The 16645-nt window shown below is 36.4% G+C and overlaps 1 protein-coding gene across 3 annotated transcripts in view; it reads left to right on the top strand.

Moving 5' to 3' along the window:
* The first annotated feature begins 7490 nt into the window (after positions 1-7490).
* Positions 7491-16645, top strand: part of SPTLC1 (serine palmitoyltransferase long chain base subunit 1) — a 95653-nt gene continuing 86498 nt past the window's right edge. For all 3 annotated transcript variants that reach the window (XM_044662361.1, XM_044662369.1, XM_044662377.1), the window contains exons 1-2: positions 7491-7547; positions 12234-12341. In XM_044662361.1, the coding sequence (XP_044518296.1) occupies positions 7491-7547; positions 12234-12341 (165 nt within the window). The remainder of the gene's footprint in view (positions 7548-12233; positions 12342-16645) is intronic.

Below are 16645 nucleotides of genomic sequence, written 5' to 3'. Positions count from 1 at the left end.
TAATCCTTTAATGTAGAAGCTGCTAACTCTTGTGTTATCTTGACTGTGGTTCCACAATATTTGAATTGTTTCTTTTTGGCTGCTTTCAACATTTTCTCTGTGATCTGGGAGTTGGTCTATAATATTCCTGGGAATTATCTTTTTGGGAACTCTTTAAGGAAGTTATCAATGGACTCTTTCAATTTCTATTTTGTCCACTGGTTCTAGAATATCACGGCAGTTTTCCTTGATGATTTCTAGAACGATGACATCTAAGCTCCTTTTGTGATCATATTTTTCAGATAGACCAATAATTCTTAAATTATCTCTCCACACAAAGAGCACAGCTATAAATATTTTTGTACAAGTCTTTTTCCTTATTATCTCTTTGGGATATAAAGCCAGCAGTTGTATGACTGGATCAAAGGGCAGATAGTCTTTTTTTTTTTTTAAACCCTTAACTTCTGTGTATTGACTTATAGGTGGAAGAGTAGTAAGGGTTGGCAATGGGGGTCAAGTGACTTGCCCAGGATCACACTGCTGGGAAGTGTCTGAGGCCGGATTTGAACCTAGGACCTCCCGTCTCTGGGCCTGGCTCTCAATCCACTGAGCTACCCAGCTGCCCCCAGGCAGATAGTCTTTTAAAGCTCTTTGGGCATGGTTCCAAATTGCCATCCAGAATTGTTGGATCAATTCACAACTCCACCAGCAATGCATTAATAAGAAAATTTTCTTGAGTGAGCTTTTATCCTTTTCCATTTGGCCAATTCTACTTTGCAAAGAGTTCTTTTCCTTAGTGAATTTTTGTACCTCTTTTTCTATTTGGTTAATTCTACTTTTTTAGAGGTTCTTTTCTTCTTTAGATTTTTGTGACTTTAAAAAAAATTTTTTTTTTAAACTGCCCTATTTTGTTTTTTAAGATATTTATTTCCTCGCTGTTTTTTGTGCCTCCTCTACCAAGCTATTGACTTTTTTTTTCTGTGATTTTCCTTTGTTAGTCTAATTTCTTTCCCCGGTTTTTCTTCTACCTCTCTTATTTAATTTATAAGATTCTTTTTGAACTCCTCCATTAATTATTTTGGGGGCTTAAGAGCCCCCCAAAATATTTTTCTTGTAGGCTTTGGATGCAGCAATGTTGACTTTGTTTTCTTCTTTTGAGTTTGTCTACCCTGTCACCAAAATAACTTTCTATGTTAAACTTCTTTTTTTTGTTGTTTGCTCATTTAGTTGCTGCCTTTGTCTTTTCTTTTAGTTAAAAAAATTGTTAAAGTTGGGCTCTGTTACTGTGAAGGGAGCACTGTTCCAAGCTTTAGTTTCTTTGTCCATCTGCCTTCCAAGTTGGCACTGGGCAGCTATCTGCTTTTAGTTCTTCCACAGTGGTATGATGTAAGGAGAGGTATGTTTAATATTTTCCCAGCCTTTGCTCTGGTCTGTAAGTAACCCCAAGCACTATTTTACCCTCTGGAACTGGGGTCCCCTGCTCCCATGTGAGTGCAAGTGCTGGTATATGATGGTGTTCCTCCTCACCCTGGGACTACCCTAGTTCTGTGTATGAGTTTTGCACCCAGAACCAGTAAAGGGACCTCTGTAATCTCCTTCTGAGCATTCTTTCAAAGCCCTGTACTGTTTGCAGCTGAGTGTTCCTGAAGCCTTGGTTGCTGCTTTAATTGTGCCCAAGGTCTGCTGCTCAGGTGAGGCCTGCCCCAGCATGCCACACTCTACGTCCACCTCTACCCCAGGGTACTAGGTCCTCAGTGCCAGTCTTCTAAGTTGGTTTGGGCTGAATCATTACGTTACCATGTCTTTTTGTGGGTTATGCTGCTCAAGAATTCATTTGATTTTTGGAGGGTAATTTGGCAGAAATAAGATGAGTCCATGTACCTTCTCTGCTGTTTTGGTTCTGCCCCTCCAAAATATAATTCATATTTTTCTCTGAGTCTTTGGATATAGCTATTTCAATTTTCTTAAATAGTCTTCTTGAGTGTGTGTTTTGAGCTTCCTTTTTACCATAGTAACTTTCTATGATCAGGTGTAGGGGTATGTGTGTGTGTGTGTGTGTGTGTGTGTGTGTGTGTGTGTGTGTGTGTATGTTTGTGTTATAGTAAAGTTAGGGGTCTTCTCTTGGTATAGAGGGAGTATTTGCATAAACTTCAGGGTTTTTTGCTGCTCTTTTCTGAAGTAGTTTTGGGGGTCTGTAAGTTTTCAGTTCTTCTAAGGTGGTATGATCTAAGGAGAGGTGTAGTTACTGCTCTCCTGGTCTATGTTCTTGTCTGTGAGTGAGTGCACTCTTTTCTGTCCTGGATGTGTAACCAGGGTCCCTGCTAGTGTTAATGCTCTTCCTTGCTCTGAGACTGAGACCCAGAACCAAATGTGGTCACTGCAACAGTCTTCTCAGCGCCATCAAAGTGTCTTTTATAATCTCCTTCTGACTAGTTGTCCAACCCCCTTTATTATCTGTGGGTTGAGAGCTCCAGACGTCACTGATGTTGATTAAATTGATTCAGTTAACATGAAAGCCTGCACTGGTTCAGCTTGCACTAAGCTGTACTCCACTCTTATTCCAGTAAGACAGACCTTTCCTGCTGATCTTCTAAGTAGTCTTGGGGCGGAGGGATTGTTTCACTCCACCCTTTTTTTGGTTCTCCTATTTTAGAATTTGTTTTGAGGTGTTATTTTAATGTTGTTTGGAGGTAATTTGGGGAGAGCTTAGATGAGTTCCTGCCCTTACTCCACTATCTTGACAATCTTGAAGATAAGAAATATCCAAGGAACCTACCTGGAAATGTTGTGGATTTTCACCAGGAACATTCTGTAGCATGAACAGAGATACTGATGGCTCATCTTATCTGAAGATTAGACGTATTACAAGGCACATATGGCACTGGCAGAAGGGCAGCAGCACAAAGGAACCAAGAGAAGGTGAAATTTCCAAACAGTTCAGACTAGTTTTGGGAACATTCCAACTGTAAGATGTTTCTGTGAACTATAACATCTTATTCTGTGAACATCTTATTCAGAGAAAATTTCAGTTTAGGGTAAGAGAGAAAAACCTTGGGCCCTCTATTGTTTAGTTAGTTTTAACTAGTATCTTGAAAATTAATAGGTAGTTAACTAAAAATTATTATATGATTAACTATTCATATAATATACATGTTATAATATCCCAGTGAGTTAAATCAACACGATTAGCTGCTTCTCTAATTTAATTTGCCCAAAGTAAATTCTGACAATTAATTTAACAGTTTAGTAGGTTCCCTGAGGATAGGAAATATACTTGATCTAAACTTTACAATTCTCTTAGTACTTTGAACAGTGTACTTAAATGCTGGATGATCTCCTAAGCCCTCTTTTCTTCTCCCTTTATACTACTTCACTTGATGATCTCAACAGTTCTCATGTATTTAATTATAATATATACATGCTGATGATTCTCACATCTCTTTTCTGCTCCAAACTCTCTATTGACCACCAATCTCACCTTTCCAACTGCCATTCAGACATATTTCTAACTGAATGTCCAATAGACATCGTAAACTCATCATGTCTAAAATGAAATTCATTATCTTTCTCCTAAACATACCCACCTCCCACCTATCTTATCATCCTTGACTCCTCACTGTCTCTCATCCCGATATATCCCAATTTCTTACCACCACCTGTCAATTTTATCTTTGCAATATCGTTCAAATACGTCCCCTTCTCTCTGACATTGCTACTGCTCTGTTACAAGTCTTCTTCACCTCATGCTTGATTTATTGTAGTAGCTTGCTGGGGTTCTGTCTGTTTTAAATATTTCCCACTCTATTTCATTTCTCCATTCAATCACCACAATTATTTCCCTAAAATTCAGGTCCAACTATCCACAGTTCTTTTTCTGGATGTGGATAGCATTCTTTCTCATAAGTCACTAGAATTAAGAGGCCAGTGTCACTGGATCAGAAGGCACATACCTTTTTATTTTTTCCCCTTTTTTAATTTAGAATATTTTTCCATGGTTCCATGATTCATGATTTCCCACCTCTCCTCCCCTCACTTCTCCCTCCCCACTCTTTCCTCCTGCCTCCTGAAGCTGACAAGCAGTTCCACTGGGTTATACATGTATCATTGTTCAAAACCTATTTCCACTTTATTCATATTTGCAATAGAGTGAACTTTTAACATCAATCATATCTCTATCGAACTATGTGATCAATCATGTTTTTCTTCTGCATTTCTGTTTCCACAGTTCTTTCTCTGGATGTGGATAGCATTCTTTCTCATAAGTTCCTCTGGATTGTCCTGGATCCTTGCATTGCTGTTAGTAGAAAAGTCTATTACATTTGATTGTACCATATTGTATCAGTCTCTGTGTACAATGTTCTCCTGGTTCTGCTCCTTTTTCTCTGCATCAGTTCCTGGAGGTCTTTCCAGGTTACATGGAATTCATTATTATTATTATTATCATTTATTCATTATTCCTTTCAGCACAATAATATTCTATCACCATCATATACACCACTCCCCATTTCCTAATTTTTGCCACCACAAAGAGTGTGGCTATAAATATTTTTGTACAAGTCTTTTTCCTTATTATCTCTTTAGGGTACAAACCCAACAGAAGTATGGCTGGGTCAAAGTATATACTTTTTTACTTTCTGATACAGGGATACTGGCCTCATTACTATTCTGAGGATAGACCATTTAAAACATTATTATTAGATGCTGTAATGAAAATGAAAGTGCCTTGGGCTTAGTTAGTGCTTAAATTTTTTTTGTTTATTGGAATATAATATGAATTAAGGATCATACATAATCCAAAATCCATTTGAAATACTGCTGGGAGTGGAGTAATTGAGAGTGTAAAGGTCTAAATCTTTCACTGCCCAAGTAGAATGCCCAAGAATACTGACTGGGCATGAATTATAATGTCTGGACTAATGGCAGTGATAGGAATTTACATTTGGAAAGTGACAGGTTCCTGACCTTTGTTCATGCATGACTTGTATTTCTGGTTTGGGCAGTTCAGTGGATACCAAAGGAGATGGGTACTCTGCTGTTCATTTCTGATTCCACATGCTTAATAGAGTTCATGTACTGATTCTTTCAAAAAAGCCTATTTATCTGACTACTTCTTCATTGTCTCCTATCGAAATGGAATCTAGAAACCCTAAACTTGTAATCTAGTGAGATCTGATGAACCCTAAGTTTTAGTACTAACTTGTAAGTTGGAGACCCCAAAGCTTGTACTTGTTCTCTGTTCCAATGAGAATCCACCCTAGAGGGAATCTCAGGCTAGCAGTCTTAGACTGAATAATGGACCCTAGGGTAAAATAATACCCGTTAGGTGGCTAAACCCAAATCTAAGCAAAGTGACTCTTTTGTCTCCAGAAGCCTCTCCCAGTATATCACACCCTCCTTCTGAAGATCAAACTCTCGACCTTCAGCTTAGGAGCCTGACATGCTGCCTACTGCATCAGAGTCACTGGCAAATCTTACCCTAGGGTCCATTATTCAGTCTGAAAATGCTAGCCTGAGATTCCCTTCAGGGTGGATTCTCACGGGAACAGAGAACAAGTACAAGCTTTGGGGTCTCCAACTTACAAGTTAGTCCTAAAACTTGAGGTTCATCAGATCTTACTAGACTACAAGTTGGGGTTTCTAGATTCCATATCTACACTCCTTTGCTGGATCTTCCTCCAGATCATGCTCTCTAACTGTAGGTGTCCCTCAAGTTTCTGTCCTGAGCTATCTTCCCTTCTCATGATATACTATTGTATTTGCTGATCTCATATATGCTGATGATTCTCAAAGCTACCTATCCTTCTCCAATCTCTCTGCTGACCTCCAACCTTATAGTTCCAACTACCTTTCAAATATGTCCACTAACACACTAATGGTGGTGTTGTGAACTGATCCAACCATTCTGGAGAACAATTTGGAATTAGGAATAAATTCCTTTCACTGGGGAATGGCTAAATAAAACACTGAGATATATATATATATATATATATATAAACAAAAACATGTTGAATACAGAGAGCATAGGAAAACCCAACTGAACTGATGTAATGTGAAACAAGCTAGGAAAACAATATGAGAACAATACAAATGGAATAAAAACAACCACAAAACAATAGTCATTTAGGGTCACATAGATTTGAATGCCAAGTGGAATTTTATAGTTGCTTCTGAAGGAGATAGGGAACCACTAGAATTTACTGCATAGTGGGGAAGGAGAGATGGCATAGTAAGACCTGTGCTTCTGAAAGATCAGTTTGACAGCTGAATAACTGGAATAGGGAGAGATTTGTGGCAGGGAGTTCAGCAGGTTGTTTGTAGACGGGCTAGGCATGAAGTAAATTTATTGGCAATGCGACTTGAGCCTCTTAACCTCTCTAAACCTTTTCCTCATATGTAAAATGGTAAAAATATTTGTAGCATCTCTCTTACAGAGTTGTATGGAATAAGGTTTTCCTACTTAAAAGTACTAATATCAATTCAGAATTTATTTTGGGTAGAAGAAGATTGACTACAAATTGTAGTATTAGAACCAATTGGTATAAATTACAGGTGACCTGATTTTGGTTCTGCACAAGAAAGCATTTCCTAAAAATTACTGCTATCGAGATATGGTGTGGGTTGCCTTATTGGATGGTGAGTTTCTCATCACTGGAGAGGATAGACAAAGAGGGGTTGCAATAGTCCGTATCTGAGGTTCCTTTGAAGACCACTGAAATGGCAGGGCTGTCTTACCTAGATTGTATCTTCCAAGATAAGTCTTCAAGCATTGCCTAAAATAATAGGTGGTCTGGGGTTGGGAAGCTTAACAAAAAATATCTGGGGAATCTTGTGGTTCTGACTCACTTGTTCTTGTTCTTCTCCACTTCTTCATCTTCCTCCTCCTCTCTTCCATAAAATGACTAATATGGAAACATGTTTTACGCATGTAAAATCTATATCGGATTGTTTTGTTTACCGTCTCAGGGAATGGGTTAGGGGAAAGGGAAGGATTGAGGTTAGTAAGGTCAGAAGAAGGGAAGAATCTGGAACTCAAAACTCTTAAAAATGAATATTAAAAATTGTTTTTACATGTAATGGGGAAAATAAAATATTGTTTAAAAAAACAAAGCAAAACAAAACAAAAACACCTTCCTCTGGGGGTACACATTAGAGATTAGAATGCTTCTTTTGAGGATGTCTAGAAAAACTATTCCTTTCCTGGATAAATAACCTTAAAATAACCATAATATATTGAAGGTCCACATCCATATATGAACACGTGATCTACGAGCAACATGCCTGCCCTTCACTTACCTGGGAGGCAGAAAAGACTAGTGAAATATGAATAAATTTCTCCAGGTTGCGCAGCCCCGTAAATCTCCAAACAGCCCAACATCCTCCCAAGGGAGGAGATGGGACCGAGGTTTCTGCATTCGGAGCTAGAGGTTAGTCAAGCTCCGCCCCAGCATGCCTTATAATGCGCCTCTCTACGTCAAAGCGTACATAAACCCGGAAGTCCCCTCCCGTCTGCAATGGCGATGGTTGGAGAGCAGTGGGTGTTGGTGGAAATGGTGCAGGCATTGTATGAGGTAAGCCCCTCGAACCCCCATACCCTAGCAGCCGCTTCCAGGAGTTAGGCGTGGATTTGGGGTTTAAAAGAGGAAGGCGCGGGGAACGTTCCTACTACCCGCCTAAGCTTTTTTCTGACATTTGATCTGTCTTTACATGCGGCTGGAGGCTGCGGGTCTTGGGGAACTGACAAGGAAACTAACCAATGAGCGAGGTTGGTAGGAGGGGTCAGACATCTTTCAGCCAATTAGTGTTGTAGCCCGGGCGGGGGTGGGGGAAGTGTGTGAATTGGAAGGGTCTTCTGAGAGAACGTATTCACTCCTTAGCTTTTATTATTTATTAACTACTTACCTTAGGAAAATTTTGTGCTAGGCTTTGAGAATTCGAAGACCAAAAGGGAAAAAAAAAATCATGTTCAGGGAAGAGATTGTGGATTCAAGGAGCAAAATCTAGTAAAAGCTAGTTTTGGAAGATACTCTGAGATTTACTCTTGAGGAATCGAAGACAAAATGGAAAAGGAAAGGTCACTGGATGTAGAGGCGGGTAGGATCTCTAGGAAACGGGGGTGGTGGTGGTATCTTCAAAAGTAGAGCCCACTGCGTGTCGAAATCTACTTTACATCGGAAAGGAATGATGGTATGAATGAGAGTGTTTTGGAGAAATATTAAAAAGAATGATTTGAGAGTTGGAAGTATCTCGAGATTTTATTTTTTAACAAGTGAAAGAATAAAATTTTTTTAAACAAGGAAGAGAAATATGGAAGAAGACTGGAAATTAGTTGACTAGTTTTATGGATTTTTGAGTATGAAAGAAAGCACTCCTGCCCTGTTGGGAAGAAAAGGTTTTATTTCTTCCAATCTATTACAACAGAAGCCAAGACTGTGACCTCTCACTTACTATAGTGGTGACCGATTTTAACTTAATCAATAATTATATATATGTACATATATATGTTTGTTTGTAAATATCTATATAAAGAAGGCAATGAAGTCTACTTTTTGGGAAAATAATTGTTTCTCCATGGTATGCTTTCTGATAATTTTCATTATCCGGTTATTTAAGGTTAGATGTGACAGTTAACTCTCCTAATCTCTGGTATCTCTGGATCTCTGGAAAGAAATTGCTACTGAATGTATTTCCTGTTGAAAGTGGGTTTGATGTCAGGGTTTCTAGATTAAGATTTTTTCAGACATTTTGCTTAACGTTTCTGTATCCTCTTCTCCGTCCCTCTCCCCCCCCCCCCCCCCCCCGTGTAGTATGCTTACTAATTGTTCAGAAATATGCTGGCTAGAAAATATGGGAAATCTTAAAGTTGTCTAGTAATTTAATATCTTTCAGTAGCCGTTTCACATTTCGCTGAATTAAGCTGCTCTGTAAATGCCTAAGGAGAGGGTTTCTCCCCCCCCTCCCCCCCCACCCTTCTATTTTAGTGTACTATTTGTGTGGACTTGGCATTTAGAATAAAAGTTTTTACCCTATTGTAGAAGGAAATAGTATATAAAGCATAGTGTGTATGGAAAGGAAATAGAAATTCCCTTCTCTTTCTCTAGTATCTCATTTTTTTCTCATTTGCTGCACTCATTTGATGACCACTTCAGCTCCCATAGAGCTTTTTCTCCAAAGAGACCTATATATCTAGCCTTAGTCTCTCCTGATTTCCTGTTATGCAACTAAACTACCTATTGGAAATTTTCAATGAATGACCCATATTTCCAACAAGTGTTTCTTAAGTACCTATTGTATATCTGGTGCTATGCCAGGTACTAGAAACACCAGTACAAAGGAGGAAACAATTCCTACTTGCTGTGAGCTTTCATTTATAATGGAGGAGAAAAGTATACATAAAAATATACATGCAGCATAAATTTAAAGTCAATAAATACCAATAATATTTATAAAGTAGTTAAATGCAAGGTCTTTTGGAGAAAAGATAGATTGAGAAAGATTTCAATGAGGGAGAATTAGAGAAGGGATAAGGGACAGCTGGAGCAAAAGCCTATTCCTTTGTAGAGAGATGGAATATTGTGTGTGTGGAGAAAAGGCCAGTTTGCTGGATTACAGAGTGTGGGAGGAAGGAGTAATGTCCAGTGAAGCAGGAAAAAGGCTGTGGCCAGGTTGTGTAGGGCTTTAAAAGTTAAACAGGAGTTTATATTTGACTCTGGAATTGGTAGAGTAAGGATTCATTGGTAAGATATGAGCTTTCTGGAGTGGTGAGGTGCTTGAGCAGGGAGCCCAAGTTGGAGGTTGTTCAAATAATTGCACCTGGAGTAATTATACCCCTAAATTAAAGTGGTAGTTGTGTGAGTGGAAAGATGGTCAGAATGTAAGAGATGTTGTGAAGGTAGAAATGGCAATATTTGGCAACTCTTTGAAATATGTGGAATGAGTCCAAGATAATGTTGAGGTTATGCCTTTGGCAGAAATAGAGAATTTTGGAAGATAAGATGTTTTAAGATGAAAGATTTCAGTTTTAGACATATTGAGTTGAAGATATCTTGAATTCAACCAGCCCCAAATAGTACTTATTTTTTTTCCCCTCAACCCCTTTTCTCCTCTGAGGATAAAATCCTCTTCCTAGTCACTAAAGTTAACAACCTTGACTCCTCTGTCTCCTTCACATCCTTATCAAGTCCAGTCACAAAACCGCCACTCTACTTCAGACACTTATCTTGTCTTGACTAGTGCATAGCTTCCATTCTGATCTTAATCCCCTCCATTTCATCTTCCATACAGCTACCAGAATGCTTTTCCTCTCATCTTCTAATGACTCCTTGTTACTTTTGGAGTGTGCAGGGAGGAGCCTTTTCAGGGCTCCTCATTTACCTTTGCAGTCTGTCCTCCAACTCTCATCTGTGGCTCCAAGAAACTATGCATAATGGGCCACACCCCAGTTAAACAATCTCAACCAAAAAAACAAATTGGATTGAGGGTAACTGACAAAACTCAAACCCACTGGTGAGTTAGGGGGATGTTGTCTACCCCAAGCATGTGGTAGAATGGACAGAGAAAGAGTAATTATTCCCAGTGGCCACAAGGGCAACTGATGACCTTGTTCACAACTACGCCTTAAGTCTAATTCATGAGCAAGTCAAGACATACTTCCATGATGACACTGATCCTCTTGAATATGAATTGCTCTAATAATGAGAGATCTTTATACCAGGGCCCAGTTGGTATCTTTCGAACCATATTACACATTCATTATTCCTATATGCGATGTTCCCATTGCCTATAACTCCATTTCATACCTTTCCACTGAAACACTGGTCCCTCTCATCTAGCTTATTTTTTATCTCCACTGCCTAACACAGAGGTACTTTATAAATATAGAAGATAATTATAGATTGATTGGATAAAATTGATTGGAAGGTATCTGTTAAACAACCAGAGATTTAACTTATAGCTTACTCAAATTCTTCACAGATATGATCATTTCAAAGATTTGTTCAGTGAAGGAAATTAATCAAGATTTAAAATAGTAGCCACTATTTTGTTATGTAATACTTTCATATTTTGAAAGGACATGGTCTTGATGCAGATTATAATTTATATCTTCATGCAGTACAAGAAAGGTACATCAACAGAAATATTGTGGATGCTTAGGATAGTGGTTTTCTGTCTTGACAATTTACCTGAGTAGCCTTAACTCTCTCTTTAGGACAACATCTTTTCATAAAAGAGAATATTGTATTTATGTTTGCTCAGAAAGAATTGGGGACCAGGATGGAGGATTATTATCCTCCATAGAATATGTCCATAGGAATATAACAGAAAAATTTTGGAAATAAACTGAAATTTCTAATGGACATAACCAGGAAGATGGTTCCATAGGTAATAAGATGCCTCCAAAATAAATCTTATTTCTCCCATTGTTGGTCTTGGAAGTGAGAAATACTGAGACCTCAGACTGTGAAATGTTTAGTTTGTAGGATCATAGATCTAGATCTTCATGGAACCTCATAAGCAATCTCATTCAACCTCCACATTTTACAAATTTTATTGATAAATTAATAAAATTAAGTATATCTAAATTGATGAAAATCATAAACCTAGCTGGGATTAATAAACTGTATTTTATTTTATAAATGAATATAGTATAAAAGAACTTAGTTAAGCTGTTTTAATTAATATATATTATTTTATTAATATTTTGTGTGTATAACTTCTGCATATAATGCGCTTAGATGGTCAATATTTTAAGAAGTAATAATAGAATTAATGATAGTGAATTATTAATTGAGTGTGTATGCAAATCAGTAATCATGTTGTGAGTAAAAATCACAAAGAAAATCTTCTAAAATGTCTTAGCAAGATGTCCTTGCCAAGGGAAACTGTGTACTTACATCCAACATCTTGGAAGGCATCCAGATAGTATGAGATTGCAGTTGCTTTTAAGCTACAAGAAGTGACCTTGGCTTTTACCATATATGAAACTGAAGAGACCTTCTCTGGTCATCCCCCTAAGAAAAGGTATTCAGAAGACCACTCCCCTTCTAAGGAAGGAAGTGTAATTTGATTCTCTATATACTGTATATTCTATATATACTTTATAGTATTAGGTATTTGGCTGAGCTGGGATGGATATGGACCCTGACATTTTGTAATTTACAACTTTATGCATGTCAATGTGGTCCAGATAATTGTTATCCAGTATTTACTTCTTTAAGGTTTTACAATAGTTACAGCTTTGTTGTTTGGACTTATAGGCTCCTGCCTACCACCTTATTTTGGAAGGAATTCTGATTCTCTGGATAATCAGACTACTTTTCTCCAAAACATATAAATTACAAGAACGATCTGACCTCACAGCCAAGGTAAGAGATTAAAAATATCTTTCTATTTTTAATAACTATTTAAAATCACCATATAATGTAATATACAAGATATTTAATCAGTCAGCTCTTTGAATGAATTTTGCTATGTCTCAGGAATATAATTTAAATGTGCAATTGCAACATAGTACACAATTCTAATATCTCTTTTCTGGAAATTTTGAATTTATGATTGTTGTTAAATAGTTTTCTTCAGAAAGGAAGTAAATGTGAAGCCTGCTTTTTGGTAGAAATAACTTAATGGTCTACAATGAACTACAACCTTTTTTTTTTAGAATAGTGAAAGAAAAAGAAATGAACTACAACCTTTTTTTTTTAGAATAGTGAAAGAAAAAGAAAACCATAGATGGTGCTTTATAACTTGTTTCTTCCATTGAATTAGAATTACTGATTTTAATCTAAATTCTGAATAGTTTGGAAACTAGTTTTGCCAATGTTTTGACTTGCTTTCTATTTCTAGTTGACAGCTAAATGCAAAACCTTTTTCCTAAAACCAGATATGGTTTCAAACATTGAAAATATTATCAAATATTCTTAGAAGTAAATGATTGATCCATTTATCTAATGATGTAAACACCACTATTTGAAGTTCATCTAGTCAGATAAGAGTTTTTGCCTTGGGGTAAAAGTTATTAAATACTAACCTCTTTTAAAATATACTTTTCTTGTAGAAATTTATGACAAATTTCAGTACTTTTTAAAAGACAAAATGAATGCTTACATGACTTTGTTGGTACCTATCTTATTTTTCCATTTCTCTTAGGCATTAAGGCTAGAGCCCAATTTCTAGTATTTGAGAGCAGTGAATGAAAGTATCTTTATGTTATATACAAAAAGTAAATAAAAACATACTGAATAGTAACTCTCAGTAGAGGTTTGATTGTCTGTTCCCAATATCAGAAGTATGTGTATGGAAGCTAGCCCTGAGCCCTGAAAAGGAGACTTGTAAGAGAAAGTTAGAAATCCTAAGTGTCATGCTTCTCCTATAATTGTCTTTTTTTTTTTTAAGAAATAGTGAGAGTTTCTTCTGTAACTCTATGTCATTGTATGAAGATAATTTTTTAAACCATTCATTTTTTAATATAACAATCTTACATAATTATATATATAATAAATTGTAATAAATATGCTTATCTAAGAGGAAAAAATTCACATTAATTATACCTAAAAATCTGTCTCATTCTTTGTTTTTCCACTCCCTCTCAACTTTCTCCCCTTCCCAAGAAGGCAGATAATATGATATAGACTCTGCAGATATTATCACATATAACACTTATTTCCCTCCTTGTCATGCTGTAAAACAAGACACATATTGCTTACACTACAGAAGAATTTATGGAGGAAAATAAAGTAAAAGCAATTCCCAAACAAACATTTAAATATTTTACTTCGTTTTTCATGAACAAAATAATAATAAAAGCATATTGATCAGGATTCTTTAACTTTCTCCTGCATCTCTTTTTCATACTCAGGCAGAGTTGTCATCTAACTGAGTTGAGAACTATTCCTGCCTTAGAGAATTCTCTGGCTGCTTCTTTAGCTTTGTATCTCTTTCCTGGAGCTTAGATGAGCAGTCCTAAACTCTACATGCCTATTTTTGTGAAAATGGCAAGAGACTTTAGGTCCCTCAGTTGCTGCTGACTATAAGAGGAATTTCCTTTTTTTTTTTAAACCCTTGTACTTCAGTGTATTGTCTCATAGGTGGAAGATTGGTAAGGGTGGGCAATGGGGGTCAAGTGACTTGCCCAGGGTCACACAGCTGGATGGAATTTCCTTTATCAGAGAGGTTAGTCTCAATAAAGTGAGGAATTCAAGCTCTAGATTAGTTGGCCAGACATCCCTGATGTCTCGTGAGCCAGATGGTGTGGTCATTCTTACCTTCATGATGAATCAAGTAGGAACACAGGTATCTTGACCTATTGCACTAGGAGACAGTACAGGGGTGGCACTATCCAGGACAGAGGAACAGTAGTGACAGTGCTTCTTCTAGCATAGGATTAAAGTCAGGCCCCAGTACTGCCCAGGATAGGTGACAATAGCAACCCTTTGGTTGAGGTGTAGGGATGGGAGGCAGCTACAGCTCCTAGTGCTGGGTATGATGCTCTGCTTTACATGGTGGGGGAGGTGAGAGTACTCAGGTCATGATAAGAGTAGTCACTGGACAATTCCTATGCAGAGATGGCTTTTGGAAGGTGGCTTGCTATCTATCAATGAGAAAAAGGTGAAACTTTATACCTAACTTCTATAGAAGAAGAGAAGCAGTCTTTCAGTTGAGATGTCTAAATTATTTCTTTTCCTCTTAACTCTTTTCCTAAAGTAAACCACCTTTTGTTAAAGAATTCAGGAGGTACCGCTCTTCTTCCCTACATTTTATGGATTATTTGATATTTATATACGTGTGTGTGTGTGTGTGTAGAATTTCTGTTAGGAAAAGTGCATGTTGTTTGTATTGATGTTTTATTATAAAGAATTATATACAGAAAGGCGTATTTTCAGCGATTTCTTCTGAAAGATTATATGGCTTTTGGTGTTTGCCGAAATCTAACCCTCTATTTACCATAAGTTCAGTGTAGCAGCATTTGCATTTCTGACTTGCACTGTTTTCCAGGAATATTGCCATCATGAAAGTTGAGAATTGAATGTGTAGTTATTTTTATATAGTTCCCTTATGTATCTTAAAAGGTAGAGTCCCAAATATTTTATATACTATGAGCAATTTTAAATGGAATTTCTTTTTCTTTTTCTATTGTTTTATTGGTATTTTAGAATTGCTGATGATCTGTACAGATTTATTTTCTATATTGCAACTTTACCAAAGTTACTGTTTTAGTTAACCTTTAGGGTTTAGCATAGCATATCATCAGCAAAAAAAGGATAATTTTATTATTTTATTTTCTTATGATTACTCCTAAATTTCTTTTTTATTGAAGTAGCCAGCATTTCTAAGACAATGTCAAATAAAAGTGATAATAATGGATATGCTTGTTTTTATCTCTATTGGAAGAGATTCTAGTTTATCCTTATTAAATGTTAACTCCCATGTTATATACTACTTATCATTTTAGAAATATATTTCCAAATGCATGTAAAAACAATTTTTTACATTCATTTAAAAAAGATGAGTTCCAAACACCCTCCTTCATTTCCATCTTTCTTTCTTGAGAAGGCAAGCAATTTTATAGGTTATATATGTGCAGACATGTAAGACATTGTCATATAAGAAAAAAGACCCCAAAAAACTCCCATTAAAAATAAGAAAAAAATTCTTAATAACTTTGATCTTTATTCAGATTCCCATTAGTTCTTTTTCTGGTGGTGGATACCATTTTTTATTGTATAAGTCCTTCAGAATCATCTTGGATCACTTTATGGCCAAGTATGGCTAAATCATTCACAGTTGATGTTGATTGCTGTTACTTTGTACAATGTTTTCTTGATTCTGTTAACTTCCCTTTGTATTAGTTATGTAAATCCAAGTTTTTCTGAAAGCATCCTTCCCATGATTTTAAAAAGTATATATTTTTCCAATTACATGTAATAACAATTTTAATTAAACATTCTTTTCCTAAAATTTTGAATTCCAAATTCTCTCCCTCCCTTTCTCCTCAACAGTAAGCAATTTGATCTAGGTTATACATGTGTGGAAGATGATTCATGTAAAACAACCAACCAAAAAAAAAAAACCATGAATAAAGTAAACTGAAAAAAGTATGTTTTGATCTGTATTCATATTCTTATCAGTTCTTTCTTTGGAGGTGAATAGCATTTTTCTTTATGAGACCTTCAGAATTATCTTGTTCATTGTATTGCTGAGAATAATTAAGCCAATCATAGTTGATCATCATACAATATTGTTCTTATTGTGTACAATAATTGTCCTGGTTCTCCTCAGCTTACTTTGCATTAGTTCATATAGATCTTTCTGGGTTTTTCTGAAGTCATCCTGTTCATCATTTCTTATGTCATAGTATTCTGTAACAATCATATAGCACAACTTGTTCAGCTATTCATCAATTGATAGATATCCCCATAATTGCTCATTCTTTGCCACCAAAAAAAGAGTTGCTATACATATTTTTGTATATAAAGATTCTTTTCATTTGTTTTCTTTTTAGATTGTTGGGGGAGGAAGGGGGTAGGGAGTGATACAGACCTAGTATAAGTATTACTTGATTGAAAACTTGTCCTTAAATGTAGTTCCAGATTGCACCCCAGAATGGTTGAACCAGTTGAAAACTCTACCAACAATGCTTCCACTCCAGTATTTGTCATATTAGTTAATCTGA

This window comes from Gracilinanus agilis, chromosome 1 (assembly GCF_016433145.1).
Source record: "Gracilinanus agilis isolate LMUSP501 chromosome 1, AgileGrace, whole genome shotgun sequence".
Lineage (NCBI taxonomy): Eukaryota > Metazoa > Chordata > Mammalia > Didelphimorphia > Didelphidae > Gracilinanus > Gracilinanus agilis.
This window is presented reverse-complemented; position numbering and strand designations above follow the sequence as displayed.